The sequence below is a fragment of the Camelina sativa genome, chromosome 16 (assembly GCF_030686135.1).
Source record: "Camelina sativa cultivar CO46 ecotype springtype chromosome 16, ASM3068613v1".
NCBI classification, from domain to species: Eukaryota; Viridiplantae; Streptophyta; class Magnoliopsida; order Brassicales; family Brassicaceae; genus Camelina; species Camelina sativa.
The window spans coordinates 2,884,566-2,904,339 of NC_141895.1; the positions used below are offsets into that span (position 1 = coordinate 2,884,566).

The 19,774-nt window shown below is 37.7% G+C and overlaps 2 protein-coding genes and 1 long non-coding RNA gene across 6 annotated transcripts; all 3 read left to right on the plus strand.

Annotated features, from left to right (window-relative positions):
- Window positions 1-947: 947 nt before the first annotated feature.
- On the plus strand, window positions 948-6,126 carry LOC147925061 (uncharacterized). The gene is made up of 6 exons (XM_087490846.1): window positions 948-1,160; window positions 1,209-2,300; window positions 2,648-4,631; window positions 4,891-5,200; window positions 5,291-5,666; window positions 5,782-6,126. Exons 1-6 carry the CDS (start codon window positions 948-950, stop codon window positions 6,124-6,126), a joined length of 4,320 nt encoding a protein of 1,439 aa, XP_087346972.1.
- A 1,490-nt stretch (window positions 6,127-7,616) lies between these two features.
- On the plus strand, window positions 7,617-8,117 carry LOC147925062 (uncharacterized). The gene is made up of 2 exons (XR_015583821.1): window positions 7,617-7,748; window positions 7,844-8,117. It is a non-coding gene; the product is annotated as an uncharacterized LOC147925062 (long non-coding RNA).
- A 6,575-nt stretch (window positions 8,118-14,692) lies between these two features.
- Window positions 14,693-18,518, plus strand: LOC104749553 (uncharacterized). Of its 4 annotated transcripts, none has more exons than XR_015584509.1 (14): window positions 14,744-15,007; window positions 15,689-15,941; window positions 16,027-16,103; window positions 16,205-16,364; window positions 16,454-16,478; window positions 16,547-16,636; window positions 16,721-16,883; window positions 16,969-17,045; window positions 17,126-17,192; window positions 17,272-17,343; window positions 17,419-17,558; window positions 17,652-17,725; window positions 17,826-17,978; window positions 18,140-18,518. XR_015584509.1 is itself a non-coding variant. In XM_087491468.1 (13 exons), the coding sequence occupies exons 2-13, from the start codon at window positions 15,698-15,700 to the stop codon at window positions 17,906-17,908; spliced, it is 1,266 nt and encodes a 421-aa protein (XP_087347594.1). In that variant the 5' UTR covers window positions 14,693-15,007; window positions 15,689-15,697; the 3' UTR covers window positions 17,909-18,186. The 4 variants fall into 4 exon arrangements, 2 of the variants coding, with proteins under 2 accessions (XP_087347594.1, XP_087347593.1); XR_015584510.1 differs by having other exon boundaries at window positions 16,975-17,045; XM_087491468.1 differs by having other exon boundaries at window positions 14,693-15,007; window positions 16,975-17,045; window positions 17,826-18,186.
- The last annotated feature ends 1,256 nt before the right edge of the window (window positions 18,519-19,774 follow it).

A 19,774-nucleotide genomic window follows, 5' to 3' on the forward strand; every position in this document is an offset into this window, starting at 1 on the left:
GCATTCTGATATTAAACCATCAGATATAAAATCTTTTGAATTTTATATTATCGGGAAAATATACCCTAAACCGACGATGATGTGCCTAGTTCCGGACGATCTACTGGAAGAAATACTGCTTGAACTGCCACTGAAATCAATCCACAGATTCAAGATCGTATCGAAACAATGGAGATCAACACTGGACTCGATGAGTTTCGTGGAGAGGCGTATGAATTCGAAGAAAGTTCCAAAGAAGCTACAAATCATGGCGGCCGGAGACCGGAACCGGTTCGCGCCGCCATTCCAAGGGGACGAAGAGGTCGAGATGCTTTATCTACACTGCCACGTCGCCTCACGAACTTTCGATCTCCGGCCGAAAGATACTAGCTTTCGATCTTCACACGGAAGAGTTTCGTGATGTCCCAACACCGCCTCCATCTGAATTTTACGTAAAATTCAGGCCGAGGCCAACTAGTCAACCTTGAAGACCGTTGTAACCTAAACTTTAACCAATGTATTAGGAAATCTTGGAGATTATGAGATCGAGTTAAATGGAAAGTTAATATTTGTGTAACATTCTCCTATTGCTAAATAAGTAGATTTACCATTATGGAATATGTAGAGAACTTGTTAGACAAGTTATATCTCTTGTATAAATATAAGCCTAGAAGTTAATGAGTAAATTGAGAGAAACTATATGGAGCATGGATGCTCACGAACAAACATGGAGTGTCACTTACTCTATGATACGTTTATTCCCTAGAGAGATGGGCTCAATTCATATGCCGTTGTGGACCTTTTGATTTTGGACTAGAGGCCAGTCGCCGTTTCTAAGCGTGGGAATCTTTTCTTCTATGACAATGAGAGGAGGCTGTTCAATAAGAAACTTTCGTCTGGGCGCTAGGGGCTGACGTGGCACGGGCAAAAAAACAGGCGATTAGGGTTTCATTGCTTTTTGGCCAAGGATGCTGTTGTCGGCGGCTTCCCCTGGCTCTGTAGCGACGGTCTCAGTGGGCGAAGTGAGCACTGTCGCAGGGGAAAGGGAGGATGTAGCGAAGGGTGGTTCTGGGGAAGGTTTGGGGGAAGGGTTCTCGGGTGAAAGTCTTAATCAGGGTGTTTCAAAGGAACCAAGAGAGGTTCCATCGACGGTTCCTGTCATAACGGCTCCGGCCGCAACGGTGAAGCGCTCGTTTTTACATGTTGTTTAGAAAAGAGGTTTCACGCAGCAGAAGTTTATAGTTTCTGAGATTAATGGTCAAGAGAAGATCATCGTACCGAAAGAGGTGTTTGCGGGTGCAAAGCCTCTTTGGGATGATTTCGTACTTGGGAAGTTTCCCAATTCAAAGGCTCCGCATATTGGTAAGATTCACATGATTGTGAACAAGATCTGGCGATTGGGAGATCGGTATACGTTGATTGATGTTTTACCTGTCAATGAATCTATTGTCAAGTTTCGTATTCGGCATGAGGGTCTGCGGCATAGGGTTCTCACTCGTGGTATGTGGAATATCATGGATCTCCCTATGATAGTTTCAAAGTGGACTCCATTTACGGAGGAGGCTCAACCGGCTATGACATCTGTACCTCTGTGGGTAAAAATAAAGAACATTCCCCCTACAATGTTCACTGACAAGGGTTTGGAGTTTCTTTCAAGTGTGGTGGGGAAGCCTGTTAGGCTACACCAAAAGACAGAGGATTGTACTAGCTTTGAGGAAGCTCAAGTGATGATTGAAGCGGATTTGACAAAGGATCTGCCGAAGGAGTTTTGTTTTGCGGGTGAGGAAGAGGGGGAGTTGGATTTTACAATCAGTTATAGCTACCCTTGGCTTCCTCCACGATGTGGATGTTGTCAGAAATGGGGTCACCTTAGTGCAACTTGTTTATCTGCTGTGGTGGTTGCCGAAGAGCAACAAGATACTGGCTCAAGTGAGGCTCAACATAGCAGCCCTCCCAAATCTCAACTTAAAGATAATGCAGAGACTGCAGTTGTCGACCTTGCAGAACAGTCAGAGTTGGCTCCCGCTGTGGGTGGCACGGATAAGGGTGGTGTACCTCCGGTTAGTGTAGAGAAACCAGGACAAGAGCTTTGGATCACGCCTAAGTCGACTCGAGGGAGTCCTGGGAAAATAAAAGATACGACATTGGTGGCAGGAGTCTCTCTTTTGAAAAACTCCTTCTCTGCTTTGGGGGAAGTTCCGGATGAGAATCAGGATGCACATGCAGTAGTCGACTCTAGGTCGACTGTTGTGGTTGCTCAAACTACAGTCAAGCCCCATGAGACTGATAAACCGCAGGTTTCGCAGAACTCACAGGGGGAGGTCCCTATGCGTACTTATCTCCTTCGAGGGACAAAAACGGCTCAGAAAACAGTATCTACTCTTCCTACTAATTTGACTAGGGGCCAGCCTAGGATTCCGGGTAGGAAGCCACACTCCAAAACTTAATGCCAGGGTTCTCTTGGAATGTTCGTGGTTTAAATAAGACGTCTAAACATTCCGTTATCAAAGAATGGGTTGCGAGGAGTAATTTTCAGTTTGGTTGCTTGTTGGAGACTAGGGTGAAGGAATCAAAAGCAGAGAAGCTGGGGAGGAAGTTGTTTCCCGGTTAGTCAGTGTTGGCTAATTATGAACATAGTAGAAGGGGGCACATTTGGGTGCTTTGGAAGGAGAATGTAAGGGTTGATCCTTTCTTTAAAAGCGAACAGCTCATTACTTGCTCTGTTAAGTTGGATAATCTAGAGGAGGAGTTCTTTTGCTCTTTCGTGTATGCTCTCCACACAGAGGAGGCACGAAAGCAGTTGTGGCAAGAGATAAGGGATCACTATGCATCTCCTTTATTTCGTAATAAACCTTGGGTTATATTGGGAGATTTCAATGAAACACTTGATATGGCTGAGCACTCTCGTGTTAATGATAGTCTGATGATCACAGCGGGCATGCGGGACTTTCAAGCAGTGATTAACTCCTGTTCTTTAGCGGACATGACCTTCCATGGTCCTCTGTTTACTTGGTGCAATAAGAGGGAAAATGATTTAATCCTTAAGAAACTGGATCGTGTGATGGTGAACGTTGCGTGGGGGAATGCTTTCTCGCAGAGTTATACTGTGTTTGAGGCAGGCGGCTGTTCAGATCATCTCTATTGTCGACTCATGGTCTGTGGGGAGGCTGCTCCGTTTACCAAACGGCGGCCTTTCAAATTTGTGAATGCTTTGACTGAAATGGAGGAGTTTAGGCCTTTAGTGGCTGACTACTGGAACGACACAGAACCTCTGTTTTTGTCAACTTCCACTCTGTTTCGTTTCTCGAAGAAGTTAAAAGGGCTCAAACCTCGTCTACGCAGTCTGGCTAAGATGCGAATGGGGAATCTTGTTAAGAATACTAAAGCGGCTCTGGACACTTTGTACCGTAAGCAACAAGCCAACTTGCTGCAGCCTTCAGTGCAAGCTATGGAGGAGGAGAATGAGGCTTATCGGCGTTGGGATTTCCTGGCAGGGTTGGAGGAAAAATATCTCAAGCAGAAGTCCAAGTTGCATTGGCTACAGGTGGGAGATCGAAACAATAAAACGTTTCATAGAGCAGCACAGGTGAGGGAAGCACAAAATAGTATTCAGGAAGTTCAAGGTCTTGATGGTCGGGTTGATGTCACGGCTGCGGACATCAAAGCTGAGGCTGAGCGACATTTTAGTGAGTTCTTACAGTATATTCCTTCTGATTTTGAGGGTGTTACGGAGGGAGGGATGGTGAGTTTGATGCCTTATCGTTGCACTGAAGGGGATTGTCTTGCCCTTACTAAAGAAGTGTCGGGTGAAGAAATAAGGAGAGTGTTGTTTGCTATGCCCTCTGATAAGTCCCCTGGACCTGATGGATACACAGTGGAGTTTTACAAAGAAACTTGGCCGTTAATTGGAAGGGAGTTTGTCTTAGCGGTTCAGTCCTTCTTTGCAAAAGGTTTCTTGCCAAAGGGGGTTAATGCTACTATACTGGCACTCATTCCCACATCATTAGAAGCAAGGCAAATGAAATATTATAGGCCTATATCTTGTTGCAATGTGCTATATAAGGTGATCTCCAAAGTTTTAGCCAATAGGCTGAAGCGTGTGCTGCCCAAGTTTATTTCCAGTAATCAGTCGGCGTTTGTTCAAGATAGGTTATTGATTGAGAATGTGTTGTTGGCAACAGAGTTGGTCAAAGACTACCACAAGGACTCTATCTCTAGTCGATGTGCAATTAAGATTGATATTTCCAAAGCTTTCGACTCGGTTCAGTGGTCGTTTCTCGCTAAAACACTCTCTGCTATGCAGTTTCCGCCACTATTTATTCACTGGTTGATGCTTTGTGTATCTACAGCTTCTTTTTCAGTACAAGTGAATGGTGAACTTGCAGGCTATTTTCGAAGCTCTAGAGGCCTCCGTCAGGGTTGCTCGTTATCGCCGTATTTGTTTGTCATCTGCATGGATGTCCTTTCAAAAATGCTTGATAAGGCGGCTGGAGAGCGGTTGATCGGTTACCATCCACGGTGTCGTCAGCTTGGTCTCACACATTTGAGTTCTGCAGATGATCTTATGGTTCTAACGGACAGTAAGCTGCGATCTATCACGGGCATTCTTGATGTTTTTGCAGAGTTTGCTATGATGTCAGGGTTGAAGATCAGTATGGAGAAAATCCACAATCTATTTGTCTGGGGAGTCTGTTATACCAGAGGCTCAAATCCCCTTTGACGTCGGTCGTCTGCCGGTTCGATATCTAGGCTTGCCGTTGGTCACAAAACAGCTAACACTTGCCGACTGCTCTCCCTTGCTGGAACAGCTTCGGAAGCGGATAGGTTCGTGGACAGCACGTCATCTCTCTTATGCGAGACGGTTCAACTTGATATCCTCGGTGCTCTGGAGTGTTTGTAACTTTTGGCTAGGTGCTTACTGTCTACTTAAAAAATGTTTGGAGACTACTGACTCCATGTGCTCGGGATTCCTCTGGTCCGGGGTTGATTTGAATCCTAAGAAAGCTAAGGTGTCGTGGGAGGCATTTTGTAAGCCAAAAGCTGAGGGGGGACTTGGTCTGAGATCTCTACGTGAAGCCAATACTATGAGTTATTTGAAGTTAATCTGGCGTGTGGTCTCGAGGGGTAACTCTTTGTGGGTTAAGTGGGTTCATTCAAACTTACTAAAGCAGGCTTCTTTTTGGTCAGTGAAGGATACCACCAGCCTTGGCTCGTGGATATGGTAAAAGCTGCTTAAATACAGGGGTTTGGCTCGAGATTTTTGCAAAGTCGAAGTGGGAAATGGTGAGACTACTTCTTTTTGGTACGATAGCTGGTCGAACATGGGATATCTCTTGGAGGCAGTGGGGGAGAGAGGGATTATTGACTTGGGGATATCTAGGCAGAGCAAATTAGCGGAAGCATGGGATCACCGTCGTCGGAGACGGCATCGGGGGGATCAGCTCAATGAGGTTGAACAGATCTTGTACCAACTAAGGGATGTACGCTCATTAGGAGAGGATAAATTTCTATGGCGGGTAAGAATGATGTTTTTCGATCCAAGTTTTCCACATCGGATACGTAGAACCATATTAGAACCACAGCGAGTACGGTGGCTTGGCATAAGGGGGTTTGGTTCACTCACTGTACACCAAAGTTTTCCTTCTGTGTGTGGCTCGCCGTCCAAGACCGTCTATCCACTGGTGCTCGTATGATTATGTGGAATGGTGGGGCTGCGGGAATGTGTTCTTTCTGCAACTCCAGTTTAGAGACGCGTGACCATCTCTTCTTCTCATGTCCGTTTGTCTCGGATGTGTGGTCCAGTTTGGCGAAGAATCTACTCCAGACTGCTTTCTCAACGTATTGGTCTATTCTAATGGCTCACATTTCACAATCTCAGTTGCCTCGATCATAAGGGTTTCTTATTCGATATGTTCTCCAGGCTACGGTGTATTCAGTCTGGAGAGAACGCAATGGGAGGAGGCATGGGGAGTCGCCAACTACTGCTGCGAATTTAATTGGCTGGGTGGACAGACAGGTTCGAGATCAGCTCCTTGCAATTGGGAGAATGGGGGATCACCAGTTTCAAACAGCATTTCAGCTCTGGTTACAGTCACATATTTAGTTTCTTTAGAAACGTTTTTACGTTCAAAGTTCAGGGTTTTTTAAGTCTAAGTTTCTCTTAATTATATTCTGAAACAGATGCACTAGTTGTAACAAAGTATTTTTCTTTTGAATATAATTTAACATTAAATTCAAAAAAAAAGAGAAGAGGCTGTTCAAATATTATCCAGAGACTGACGAGATACGTTTCCCCCACGGAGGCATTTGTGTTATTTCTCCCTTCGTTGAGAATTTTCTCCCACTTCCACGACGTTCGGATTCTGCTCCCAAAACCAGGACATATGGATTGCAATATCTAGATCACGCGCCGCTGAGCTTCAAGATATCCGATTTTCTAAGACGACTCGAAACCCCAAATGTTTTGCTTACCACCGCTGTTGTGGCTCTTGCGGCTCTTGTTTTATTTTCTTAGACATGAGATTTCATTAGTATTTATATCACTTGCCTAAGCGAGGTCTTAGATAGGATCATAGGAGTAGTATTTTTTTCTTTGTCCATAAAACATTTAAATTGATGCAACTGGATTACAATGCTTCTAAATTTAAGTGAATATGTTTTGGCTTGGGAGTAATCATATATATATATAAGTAAGGTTTTTGGTCTCTCCTTATTGGCTGTTTTTTATTTAATGCTTTCTAATTTTTTCAATTTTTTATTTGCTTTCTATTTATTTTATTGCTTTAAACAATATTTAAGACTCATTTAACACAATACATTTAACTCACACATTAAAATAAAATTATAACTGAAAATAAAATAAATTATGCATTACTTATATTCCACCACTCAATTTTATTCAAACACAATAAATTATAATTGTAGCTCTCTGTAACTTCCATCAATTCTTATCATATAAAGAAGCATTATCTCATTTTAGCATTCTTTTACTTTCTCATTTTCACTTCTCTCATTCTCTCATTCTCTTCCACAATACCTTAATCATTTTTTGTTTTCGATTTCTTATTTTTGTTGTATGGGTTACAAAAAACCAAATGAAATATCATCATTTAAATTTTAATTTTAGAGACTACATGATATATATTTTACATTGTTCTTATCTATATTTTACATTGTTATTTTTGTTTTATTTTTAAAGATTCATCTCCATTATCTAATTTGTTTATCCTCTTATAAGTAATCATTTTCTCCTCCTCCCCCACCAATATCAAACGTTGTTATATCTCATATGTGTTGTAAGAGTTTGATTCTATATTTTAATTTAGAAAGTATTATATATATTTAATATTGTTTTCAATTTTTAAAATTAAATTAATCTTTGGGATATTTTTATTGCATTTCATATGATTATATAAGGTTTCGTTCTCTTATTACTGGTCCATTTAGCATTTAATTTCTAAAAAATTATATTTATTTTTAATTTAATAAAAATGTAATAATGTACATTAATATGTACTTTAAATCAATATTTTACTACTAAATTATAACTGAAATTACATAAATTATGAATTGACTTTTTCCATTCATTTTCACTCAAACACACTATAAATTATATTTGAAAATCCTCTAATTAAATTATTTTAGAAATGTAACTTCCATCCTTGAAATCCTATAAATAACCATTCTCACATCATCATCATCCACCATATCACAAATTCTAAATATTTTCTTTGTTTTGTTTATGAACTTGCATGAATTCAAAACTCATGGTAAGAGTGTAATTATACATTTTGCTGGATTTATCTTATATTTTGTTCAATTTTTTTTTTAATGTATTTCTCTCCTTATTATTTTCAATTTTCAGTTACATATGTATAATAAAAATTTGGTGGCTGTAAAAAACAATTATCGATGCAGATTCAACAACACTAATTTCAATCAAAGCCCAATGAGGGAATCAAACTAAAGAAATCATCTTCATACATGTATATATATTTTATTTTTATAAGTATGCAATGTTTTAACAAAATTAACTATTATAATAGAATTATTAAATCAAAATTTTTAACTCTCTTACCTCCAATTTTTTCTTGAGAATTTGTATACTCATCATTATATTTAGTTCTTGTAATCCAAAATATAATTATATAGTGATCATTATAATGTTTCTTTAATTCAAAATTTTGTAATTTAATGATTTTCTATATAAAAAACAATTTGATATTCCATTTCCAAAATTTTACTAGAGAGGAAATCATTAGAATTTAACCTAGCAATATAGCTTAAATTTAGGTGAATATAAAAGAGATTAAAAATAAAATTAATATTTGGAATTTTTAATTGCATTTCATATGATTTTATAGGAAATATATTTACTTGATACTTCAAAAATAATTTTGCAATTTAATTATTAAATATTTAAGGTAAATATTGAATATAATAGTAAATTTTTATTTTTATCATTAACAATATTTTTTTTACATAACTGGTATATTTTGATAATTTGAATAAATAAAATGTATTATTGATATTTAGAAAATTTGTTTGTTATATATGTAATTTTAAGGAGAATTTCAAAAATACATCTTTTAAATACTACTTTCAGAAATTCCATTTTTAAAAACTTTATTTTCTTCTCAGAAAGTTCTCATAGTTTAGTTTTTACATAAACTAAAATAAATTAACATAACTAATACAACAACCCGTGCATATGTGTGAGATATTACCTAGTGTAATCGAAAACAAGGTTAAGGTAAAGTGTGATAGAGCCTTTGTGAATCTTTTAGTTACCCCAATTGCATAAACATTATGTTTGGTGAATCTTTTTTTTTTGGGGCAAACATAACCTTGATTAAATTAAAAAGAGAGTCTTACACTCCAAGTAAGGAGGATTTTGACAGAGCCAGAACCACAAGGACTGCCTTACATAAAAGCAATAGAGATAGAAGCAAAGGAGTTAAATAACAAAGTTATATCATGGAGGATCCCTTTAAGCTCTGTATTATCTTTCTTGGCGTTGATGAGTGACACTGTTAGTTGATTAAGTCTTTGTTTTTCAATAATGGCTCCACATTTGTAGGAGTAGTTGCTTAGTTGTTGCTAAGTACACGTTCTAGTTTGTTTCGTTGTTGTAGAAAATCCTCCGTATGATAAGGAGGTGTGGTTGTTTTGCTTTGGCTATTTAAGAGCCTTATTCAATAAGATCAAGGGTAAGCTTTGGTCCAGAAACCGTTTGTTCAACAATTAACATCTGGTATCAGAGCAAAATTCCTTATTTGAGAGTTGTGAGTTTACAGAAAACTGAGTGAGAGAAACATGTCGAATGATGCAGACATGAAGGTGGTGACAACGATACCAAAGTTCGATGGAGATTTCGAACATTGGAGTATGTTGATGGATAATCTCATACGATCCAAGGAGTGGTTGGATCTAATAGAGGAAAGCTATGTCGAGCCAGCTAGAGGGGTGGTTCTCAACGGAGCACAGAGACAGGAGCTCGCTGAGAAAAAGCTCAAAGATCTGAAAGTGAAGAACTACCTGTTCCAAGCGATTGACAAGTCCATCCTCAAGACAATCATCCAGAAAAATACCGCTAAGCAGATGTGGGATTCCCTAAAATCAAAATATCAGGGAAATGAGCGTGTGAAGAGAGCTCAGCTTCAACGTCTGCGAAGAGAGTTTGAGGTTCTGGAGATGAAAGAGGCAGAGACCATCACAGAGTATTTCGGAAGAGTTTTGTTGGTGGCAACAGACATAAGGAACGTGAGAGAGGACATGCCAGACAACAAAATCGTTGAGAAGATCTTGCGAACACTCTCTGAAAAATTCACCTACATCGTGTGTTCTATCGAGGAGTCCAAAGACATAGAATATCTTTTTGTGGATGCTTTGCAAAGCTCATTGTTGTGTCATGAGCAAAAAATAGTGAAACATGCAAAAGGATCCAGCAGCAGCGACAATGTCTTGAAGGTGACCTCAGAGTTCAAAGATTGGAGTGGAACTCGAGGAAGAGGAAGAGGATAAACATCACGAGATAGAGGCAGAGGTCGAGGCAGAAAGGTTTTGACAATTCCTTGATCGAGTGCTTCAAGTGTCATAAGTTGGGACATTTTCAATTTGAATGTCATGGAGCAGAGAAGCAAGTGAATTACGTTGAATTCAAACTCCAAATCTTGGTGCACAGACAAAGCCATAAAACAACATACAAATGCTCTATGTTGTACTTCGTTTCTCTTTCTTTTTCTCTATCTTGTTCAGCTCAAAGTTTTAGATTTTATTTCTACAAGAAGATAGGTTAGTTAAAGTCACACTTTCCTCAGGATCTTTGTGTTGAGAATTGATTTCTTGATTAAATCTGCAACAAAGAGAAAGAAGAAATCAGTGAGTCGAAGAACAAAGAAAAAGAAGCAAAGCTCCGTGAAGAAGAAGAAGAAGAACTACTACTCATGGCACACGCTGAACTCAACGGCTCTAAGATGGAAGACTTGTGGTTCCTAGACAGCGGTTGCAGCAACCACATGACCAGCAACAATAAGTGGTTGTCAGAGATGGACATGAACTTTCGTCACTCTGTGAAGCTGGGAAATGGTGCTCGAATGAGGGTGCAAGGGATAGGCAGTATAAAGATCAGGGTGAATGGTATGATTCAAATCATACAAGATGTGTACTATGTTCCAGAGCTTAGAAACAATCTCTTGAGCATAGGTCATCTGCAAGAAAGGAGCCTTACAATCCTCATAAAAGATAATGTATGCAAGATCTATCACTCATCAAGAGGACTCATCGTCGAAACTGCAATGAGCACAAACTAAATGTTCATAATCCCGGCACAAGTGGTAGGAGCAGACTCTTGTCTCCAGGTTGAAGCAACGGGAGATGCTCATCTTTGGCACTGCAGATTCGGACACCTAAGCTACATTAGCTTACACATGTTGAGTCACAAGAAGATGGTTAGAGGACTTCCACACATTGAAGCAACAAAGAAGGTGTGTGAAAACTGTTTGGTGGGAAAGCAAAAGAAATGGTCATTTCCAAAGAAAAGTTCTTGGAGAGCTACAAGGAACCTGCAGCTAATTCATGCTGACATTTGTGGACCGATCACTCCTGCATCAATCGGCCACGAAAGGTATATCCTTACTTTCATCGATGATTATAGTAGGAAGATGTGGAGTTATATCATCGCAGAAAAATCAGAAGCCTTTAGCATGTTCAAGAAATTCAAAGCTAGTGTAGAGAAGGAATCTGGTGTGTCGATATATTGTCTCAAAACAGATAGAGGAGTAGAGTTCTGTTCCAATGAGTTCGATGAGTTCTGTAGGACTCATGGGATCAAACGACAACTCATTGCTGCTTACACTCCCCAACAGAATGGTGTGGCTGAAAGGAGAAATCAGACCATCATGAACCTGGTTCGAAGCACACTCACGGAGAAGAAGATGCCAAAAGAGTTCTGGGCTGAAGGAGTCAAATGGATAACATATATTCTGAATCTCAGTCTTACGACATCTTTGGAGAATCAAACACCTGGAGAAGCTTGGAATGGGATTAAGCCAGACGTGAAACACTTCAAAGCGTTTGGTTGCATCGGCCATGTTCATATACCGGAAGCAAAGAGAACCAAGCTGGATGACAAAAGCTGTAAGTGCATCTTCTTGGGTTTTAGTGAAGAATCAAAAGCTTACCGTATGTACAATCCCATTTCAAAGAAAATTCTAGTGAGCAAAGATGTTGTCTTCGAAAAAACAAAGAATTGGGATTGGGGAAGGAATGATGTGGATGCCGCAAATGCAGAGTTTAAAGTACTTACTTGGGAGAATGGCGAAGATCAAGAGGAGTTCTTAAATGAGGAGGTTCCAGCACCTGCAGACGAAGAAGATGCAGTAGATGTAGAAGAAGAAGATGCAGTATATGAGGAACCGACTGCAGTTGCTAGGAACAGACGAGATGTAAGACGCCCTGCTTACCTGCAGGACTATGAGTGTGGTCTAATCTCTGCCGGAGAAGAGTCTATGGCACTTCAAGCCATCACTGCAGTTAGAGATCCCACAACGTTTGATGAAGCAGTGGAGTTTCTGATATGGAGAGAAGCCATGAGAGCTGAGATAGACGCAATCGAGAAAAACCAGACATGGGAGCTTGTCGATCACCCTGAAGACACAAACTGTATAGAAGTCCGGTGTTGACTACAATGAAGTTTATGCACCAGTCGCAAGGTGGGATACCATTCGGATGATCATCGCAATAGTAGCATATCAGAACTGGAACATCTATCAACTTGATATTAAAAACGCATTATTACATGGAGAGTTGCAAGAGACGGTGTTCATTGATCAACCTCAAGGTTTCTTGAAGAGAGGAAGTGAAGGAAAAGTCTATAAACTGAGAAAAGCCCTCTATGGACTGAAACAAGCTCCAAGGGCTTGGTTCAGTAAGATAGAGAGTTATTTCATCAGGGAAGGATTTGAGAAGAGTGAATCAGAGCACACCTTGTTCGTCAAGACAGAAAAGCAAGGCCAAATCCTCATTGTAAGTCTGTATGTTGATGTTCTGATATTTATAGGAAATTGTGAGTTGCTGATCAATAACTTCAAGGAATCAATGAAGAGAAACTTCGACATGACTGATCTTGGCAAAATGAGATACTTTCTAGGTGTTGAGATACAACAGAAAGAAAAAGGGATCTACATTTGCCAGAGAAAGTTTGCCAAGGAAGCCTTAGAGAGATTCGAGATGAGTGCTTGCAATGGAGTAAACAATCCTATTGTTCCAGGAGTTAAACTGTCTAAGAAAGGAGAAGGAGCAGCTTTCGATACCACTCTTTACAAGCAGATGATTGGGAGCTTGATGTACCTCACTGTCACACGACCAGATCTGACATTTGTGGTGGGTCTAGCTAGTCGCTATATGGAGAATCCGACAGAGGCTCACTTTAAAGTGTTGAATCGAGTTCTAAGGTATGTGAAAAATACTGCAGAGTTTGGTATCTTGTACAAGCGAGGAGGAAACAATGGGTTTCATGCTAACACGGATAGTGATTATGCTGGAAACCTGGATGATCGAAAGAGTACCTCAGGTTATGTTTTTATGCTAGCTGGAGGTGCAGTCTCGTGGAGTTCAAAGAAGCAGTCTATCGTGGCATTATCTACTACGGAGGCTGAATACATAGCAGCTGTGTCATGTGCAACACAAGCTGTCTGGATGGCTAGAGTGCTTGAAAACTTGGAGAAAGTCTTGAAGAATGCATCACGATCAAGTGTGACAACAATTCAACCATTCAACTTTCAAAGAATCCAATTCATCATGGTCGCAACAAACACATCGAGGTTCGTTTTCACTACTTAAGGGAGCTAACTGGAGAAGGCAAAGTGAAGCTGATACATTGTGGCACACAACACCAATTGGCAGACATCATGAGTAAACCATTGAAGTTAGAGACGTTCATGAAGCTAAGGGAGATGCTCGGGTTGGTTGAAGTACCAAGATAAACTGTTCCTGCTTGCAGCAAAACAGTTTAGGGAAGGAATTTGTTAGTTGATTAAGTCTTTGTCTTTCAATAATGGCTCCACATTTGTAGGAGTAGTTGCTTAATTGTTGCTAAGTACACGTTCTAGTTTGTTTCGTTGTTGTAGAAAATCCTCCGTATGATAAGGAGGTGTGGTTGTTTTGCTTTGGCTATTTAAGAGCCTTATTCAATAAGATTAAGGGTACGCTTTGGTCCAGAAACCGTTTGTTCAACAATTAACAGACACAACAGGATTTGAGATTCCGAGAGCACCGTGAGAGAGGCAATATCCGATTACTTGTAAGAAATCTACAAGAGTTTTTCATCCGAAAGCAGTAGATTAAAAGAAAACTGATGGATCAAGTGAGTAGTAAGATTGATTAATGCTTTAATTATGTTTCCCGAAAAAAGAAAGCAAATCAGGGTCCAAAAATCGCGTGGTGAATAAAAGTCAAGATTATTAACCAAACTCTTTTTGTCTTCACGTCTTTTGTCCATGCCATTAAACCATAATCAAGGAAACGTAATTGTTAATTTAATAAATTTTCGGATTCAACAGAGTGATTTGGCCTATTAATTGGTCAAACTCTCCATGTCCCATGATTTGATTGTAATGTCTTGGTTGATTTACACATTATACACTACATACTACCAAAACTTCTAGATAAACCACACAAGTACAGTAACCATGGATTAGATGACAAAATAAAACGAAACTTTAAGAATGTTCTTAAACATGTAAGTTCGAGTCACTAGTCAAATTGTTTTGGGATAAATAAAGTAGTAAAATAGAAAAGCTAGCGAATGAAGAAGAGTTTGGAGAGGTTGATGATGAATTAGCTTAACGAGAAAATTAAATCTTGTGTAGGCAAGAAAATTTAATGTCTCGTGTTGTTGATTAACACACTTCCAAAACTTCTAGTTAAACCACAAGTAATCATGGATTTTACTTTAAGAAAGTTCCACGTTATTTGTTCGTTTTATTAATTAATCCACCCAAAAAAAAAAAAACACGACGTGGCTGTCCATTGTAACCATTTCCTCGTGCTCGGGGAATTGTTTCTTCTTTATTTAATTGTTTAAATTGACAAACATTCAAAGTTCTCAAAGTAGCAAGTTTTCATGTGATGTTGACTAATATCATTAAACATAAAACCCAACACTCAAGCGGAAATACATTTCTTTTAAAAATGTTCGATCCAAATTTTCTTTACTACATTTTTGGAGATAAATATAATAAAATAAGGACAAAAAAAAGCAAATGAAGATAGGAGAGGTCATTAAATCGTACGGCTAGAAACAGAAGTGCACAAGTCAGAACAATGGAATCGTTTACATGGAATCACACACCAAAGCATATTTTAAAATCTTTTTGAGTTTCGAACCGCTGCTTCTTCTTTATACTCTCTGCGTGATTATCGTGTGTCAGAGAACACTCAAGCTTCTTCTTCCTTGGTCCTTCTCATTCTCTAGCTTCTGTGTCTAGTTTTACATAAGCAAAATTCTAACCAGAGCCAAAAAAAAAAGGTCAGATTTTTAACCGGAAATTTAAATTCTTTTTCTTTAATTACTGATATAATAATGGTTATGGGCAGTCTGATTCTCTGTTTTGGATTTCCTATTTTTGATATGTAAAATTTTGATGTTCTTGTTCTTTGCCTTTAGATTCTAGAGATTTTATCAATCGCTAGGCGGAATTGTGTTGCTGGTTAGAAGAGACATCATTGGCTTATATTTCTGAAATAAAAATGTCTCTTTTTTTTTTTTTGAGGATGATAATAATGTTCTTGACTACACTTTACAAAATCGCAAAACATGATCAACATTGCCTAAATAGGAGAAACAAGTCAAAAAAAAAAAAAAAAAAAAAAAACTTTCATGAAAGTTCAATGCTTTCAAATTGTCTTTATCTATTAGTCCTGTGATATGGAGTGTTTTTTAAGGTAAATTTACCTCTGTTTTGAACATGAAAACTTTCTTAATTCAATGTTTTAAATACTTTTTATTTAGAGGTTCTTCTTTGTCATCTAATTCAGATAAAACTGTTGGATTAGAGATAAGAATTGATTATTAGACAAGAGAGCTTTAGTTCATACTTCTTAGAATTCTGTAAAGTGCAAAGTAGCATTTATAAGAAACACTATTATTCTCTACATTTTTACAGTATTTTTCTTTTTTTTTTTCTTTTCGATTTTCAATCTCTTGTAGGTTTTGAGAATGGATGGATCAGCGGAAGCTGCTGCTACACGGACGAGATCACTACAGATCAGTCCTGGTGATTTAGAGGCTGCTCATCTTGATGACCTCATAAGGGAAATAGAACAGAGGAGTCTTTATTACTACCAAGAGAAAAACAAGTCGTTGAGAGCTCGTTATGTCTACGGAACCATCTTCTTGATTATAAACCTATGCGCTTGGTTTATCCGTGACTACGCACAAAAGGCTCTAGCCTTGCTTCCACGTAAAAGTCATAAAACGTTTTGAGATATGTATAATAAAACGTTTGAATTTAAATATACTCTCTAAGTTGAAATCATCAAATGCAGATGTCAGTAGTTGCGGACCTGAAGGAAGTGATTGTTTCCATACGCTTGGAGTACTCCGCGTGAGTCTAGGATGTTTCGTATCCTGAAAATATGAAATCTTTTGCTGATAAGAGTCATAATGTTAAATAATTGGTAATGTTATATAGGTACCCTTGTATTGTATCCTTTAACACATAAGATATTTTACCTTGTTATGTTCCTGTCAACATGGAACACAAGGAAACTCCACGAATTTCAAAATAGTTGGCACTCGAATTACTGGAGCTTCAAGTTTCTCTTGCTTGTTTTAGCTATGGTAGCTTCTTTCTTCATACCTCAGCTTTACATCCAAATCTACGGTACGTTTCTATCTCACTGTAGTGGCTCTGTAATCTTTTCCATTTGATCTGATCGGTTTTGGATCACGACGATGATGTTTTCTTTACAGGTGAAATCGCGCGTGTTGGTGCAGGGTAATATCAACTTTTAAGCTGCTCTCTAGAGAAACACATGATTCTCATACCATTTTCTATGGTTGCAGGATATTTCTTGGTCTTCAACTTGTAAGTGTTATCGAATTCATCACTTGGTGGAATAACTATTGGATGCCACATGACCAAAGTAAGCATAGGTAAGCAAGTCTCAATCATTTACAAAGTGTTGTATCTATGTTGATATATCACTTGTTAGTTAATACTGTATATGTTTTCTGCAGCTGTTCTTTTGGATTGGTCATGTCAACAGTATTCTACATTGGTTCTGTTTCCGGGATCGCAGTGATGTACTACTTTTATGCTGCTTGTGTCCTCAATATGTTCTTCATCTCATGCACTGTTGTTATTCTAACCGTTATGATGGTTATGTCCTTGCATTCAAAGGTACTACATTTCCAAACTTTTGCTTGATGATATTGATAACAAAATGATTGATCTCTGCTTTGAATTCTGATGCTTTGCATTTGAGGTGAAGAATAAAGGACTTTTGTCTTCCGGGATTATGGCTTCCTACATTGTCTTCCTATGTTGGTCTGCGATCAGAAGGTAAAGAAAGAACCAATATCAGACTTTTGTTTGGTTACTTCTTCTTCAAAGCATTACTAAAAGTACAAGTTCTGTATCAGCGAACCTTTACATACAAAATGCAATGCGCAGACTCAAAACGGTCATACTGATTGGGTTACAATACTGGTAAGAGCTCAAAGCCTCTTCTTAAGTTCTTTCTTACTTAGAAATTTTATCTAACTTTTGTTCTTTTTCCTTTGTTCAGAGTTTCCTTATAGCTATAGGCGCCATTGTGATGGCAACATTTTCAACTGGGATCGATTCAGAATCCTTCAGGGTAAGTTTACATTCTCAATCTCAGCTTTAAAAAATCAATATTTTTCGGCAAGAGACATTTTAATCTTGATTACAGTTCGAGTTCCGTAAAGATGAAGCTAAAGAAGAAGAAGATATACCATATAGCTATGGATTCTTCCACCTTGTGTTCTCCTTAGGAGCAATGTACTTTGCCATGTTGTTTATTAGCTGGAACCTTTCACATTCATCTCGAGAGTAAGGAAACAATTCCCATCTGCATATTCCCATCTGAAACAACAAAACTCAGAATCATGACTGTGAAGTGTATTATTTATGTAACACACACAGATGGAGCATTGATGTTGGGTGGACAAGCACATGGGTGAAGATAGTGAACGAGTGGTTTGCTGCAGCGATTTACCGTAAGTTAGCTCTTGATCTAACAGATGTTCCTTATACCAATTAGGTAAAGTGAAGGCCATATTTGTTTACTGAGTTTGGGTTTTTATGGGTTTGATACAGTGTGGAAGTTGATTTCTCCTATTGTGAGACAGCCTAGAGTTTATGAACAACCTCAGCCAACAGCAGCAGAAGTGGACAGATAGATTAGATGAAGTGAAAATGATATGATCACATTATTGCTAGAAGTTTTGAAGTTAATACAGAATCATTGAGGTCATTAATTCTTTATAAACTTGTTCTTATCAAGTTCATTCATTAAACATAATCCAATGTACATCCTATGATGAAGTCAGAGCAAAAGGAAAGATTCTACTAGATTAGATTCTTTGATCCTTGAAACTGTGCTTAATCGCAATGTGGATTTATGTAAACAGAACATGAAAGAGTAAGGGGGAAACGAATGAATCCGAGGTTAATCATATTTTCTTATCAGATCAAACCAGCGAACGTTGGACAAGCAAAAAGCGAACCGAGACCAGCTTATTTTGGTCGTAGCAAGATCATAAACACCGGTACTACCTTTAAAGGTTGGCTTAGACACAGGCGGCCAAACATCAGCAGCAACGAAATAGATATAATTGTTGCTGTTGATGAACCCATCACCAAAAACCAACAACATCTCATCTCATCATCATCATCATCTAAAGAACTAGAAAGTTATCTACGCAGATGTCTGGGTTATAAAATCAAATATTTTGTATGTAAAATAATTTTTTCATTAAATTATATATAAAATATACATGAAATTATTTATATATGCATTCAAAAGAATTTAAATATATACATTTATAAGTTTATAATTATGAAGTGTGCATGTTAAAAGAACAATTTTCACAAATTGCATAAAAATAAGTTTTCGTTTTAAATTTAGCACATCATTTTAAAAATTTTTAAAATACTAAAATTGCATCATACTTTTAATCGTATACTCTAAATAATAAATCATATCTCTTCAAAATTATACCTTAAATATAAAATAGAAATTCAAACCAAAAAAAATATAGATAACCATTGGAAATGGTGTAAGCTTTTTTTTGGCATAATGACAGATATTAGCAAGGGTTACAGGAAAATAGACATGAGGTATGATTGATAACTCAAACAATACCAGTGCGATATAAAAGTAGTCTTGTTTTTGTACAAGTTAATCTACATGTTAATTTATACCACTTTTAACGATTGACATATATCTATAATAAAAGTATTGAGATTACAATATGTACACACACATATATATATATATATTAAATATTTTCAATAGGTCTTGGTAATGTTTTATGTGTAATGCGAAAGGATGTTGTAAAGTTTGGGAAGTGATTTCAAAAAAGCATAAAGAAGTACGTGATTTTTTTATCATGTATATATGCATTACACGGTAAAATTAGGCAAAGTAAAATATTTTTTGTAATGGGGATAAAAAACTTTTAAAAACGAAAAAGAAAGCAAATTTACGAAACATAAACTTAGAAATATATTGTAGTTGAAGATCAGAGGACCTAAGAGAGGAATCTAAGGGACTTACAACCATAATATTATGAGAGAATGTTCAAAGCCAAAGAGATTGTGCTTTAGCATTGGGCTCATCTTCATCACTGAAGACTTCCAACTATAGTTTGAAAAGAAAAATACATTACAAAACAATGCAAAAACTTTAAATCATGACTATCATAAAACATAATCCTTTGAAAGAGGCTAATAAATATTGACAAGCCTCTCATACAAAAAAATAATCATTGACATTTTTTTTTAAATGATTTCTTCAAATAGTCATCGATATATTAATCTGTTAATCATCATACTGCAAGACATCATTATTTGTTTAAATACTTCATAAGACAAAAATAAAATAAAGTACCATGGAAAAATGATGGGAAAAGAAAAACATATAGTGCATGATCGTTTTTTTCGTTATTAGTCATGTGAGCATTAGATCTTATATAATACACTACACATTTTATAAAGTTTGTAAGAAATTCCATTGACACATTATTCTGAGTAAATACATTCAT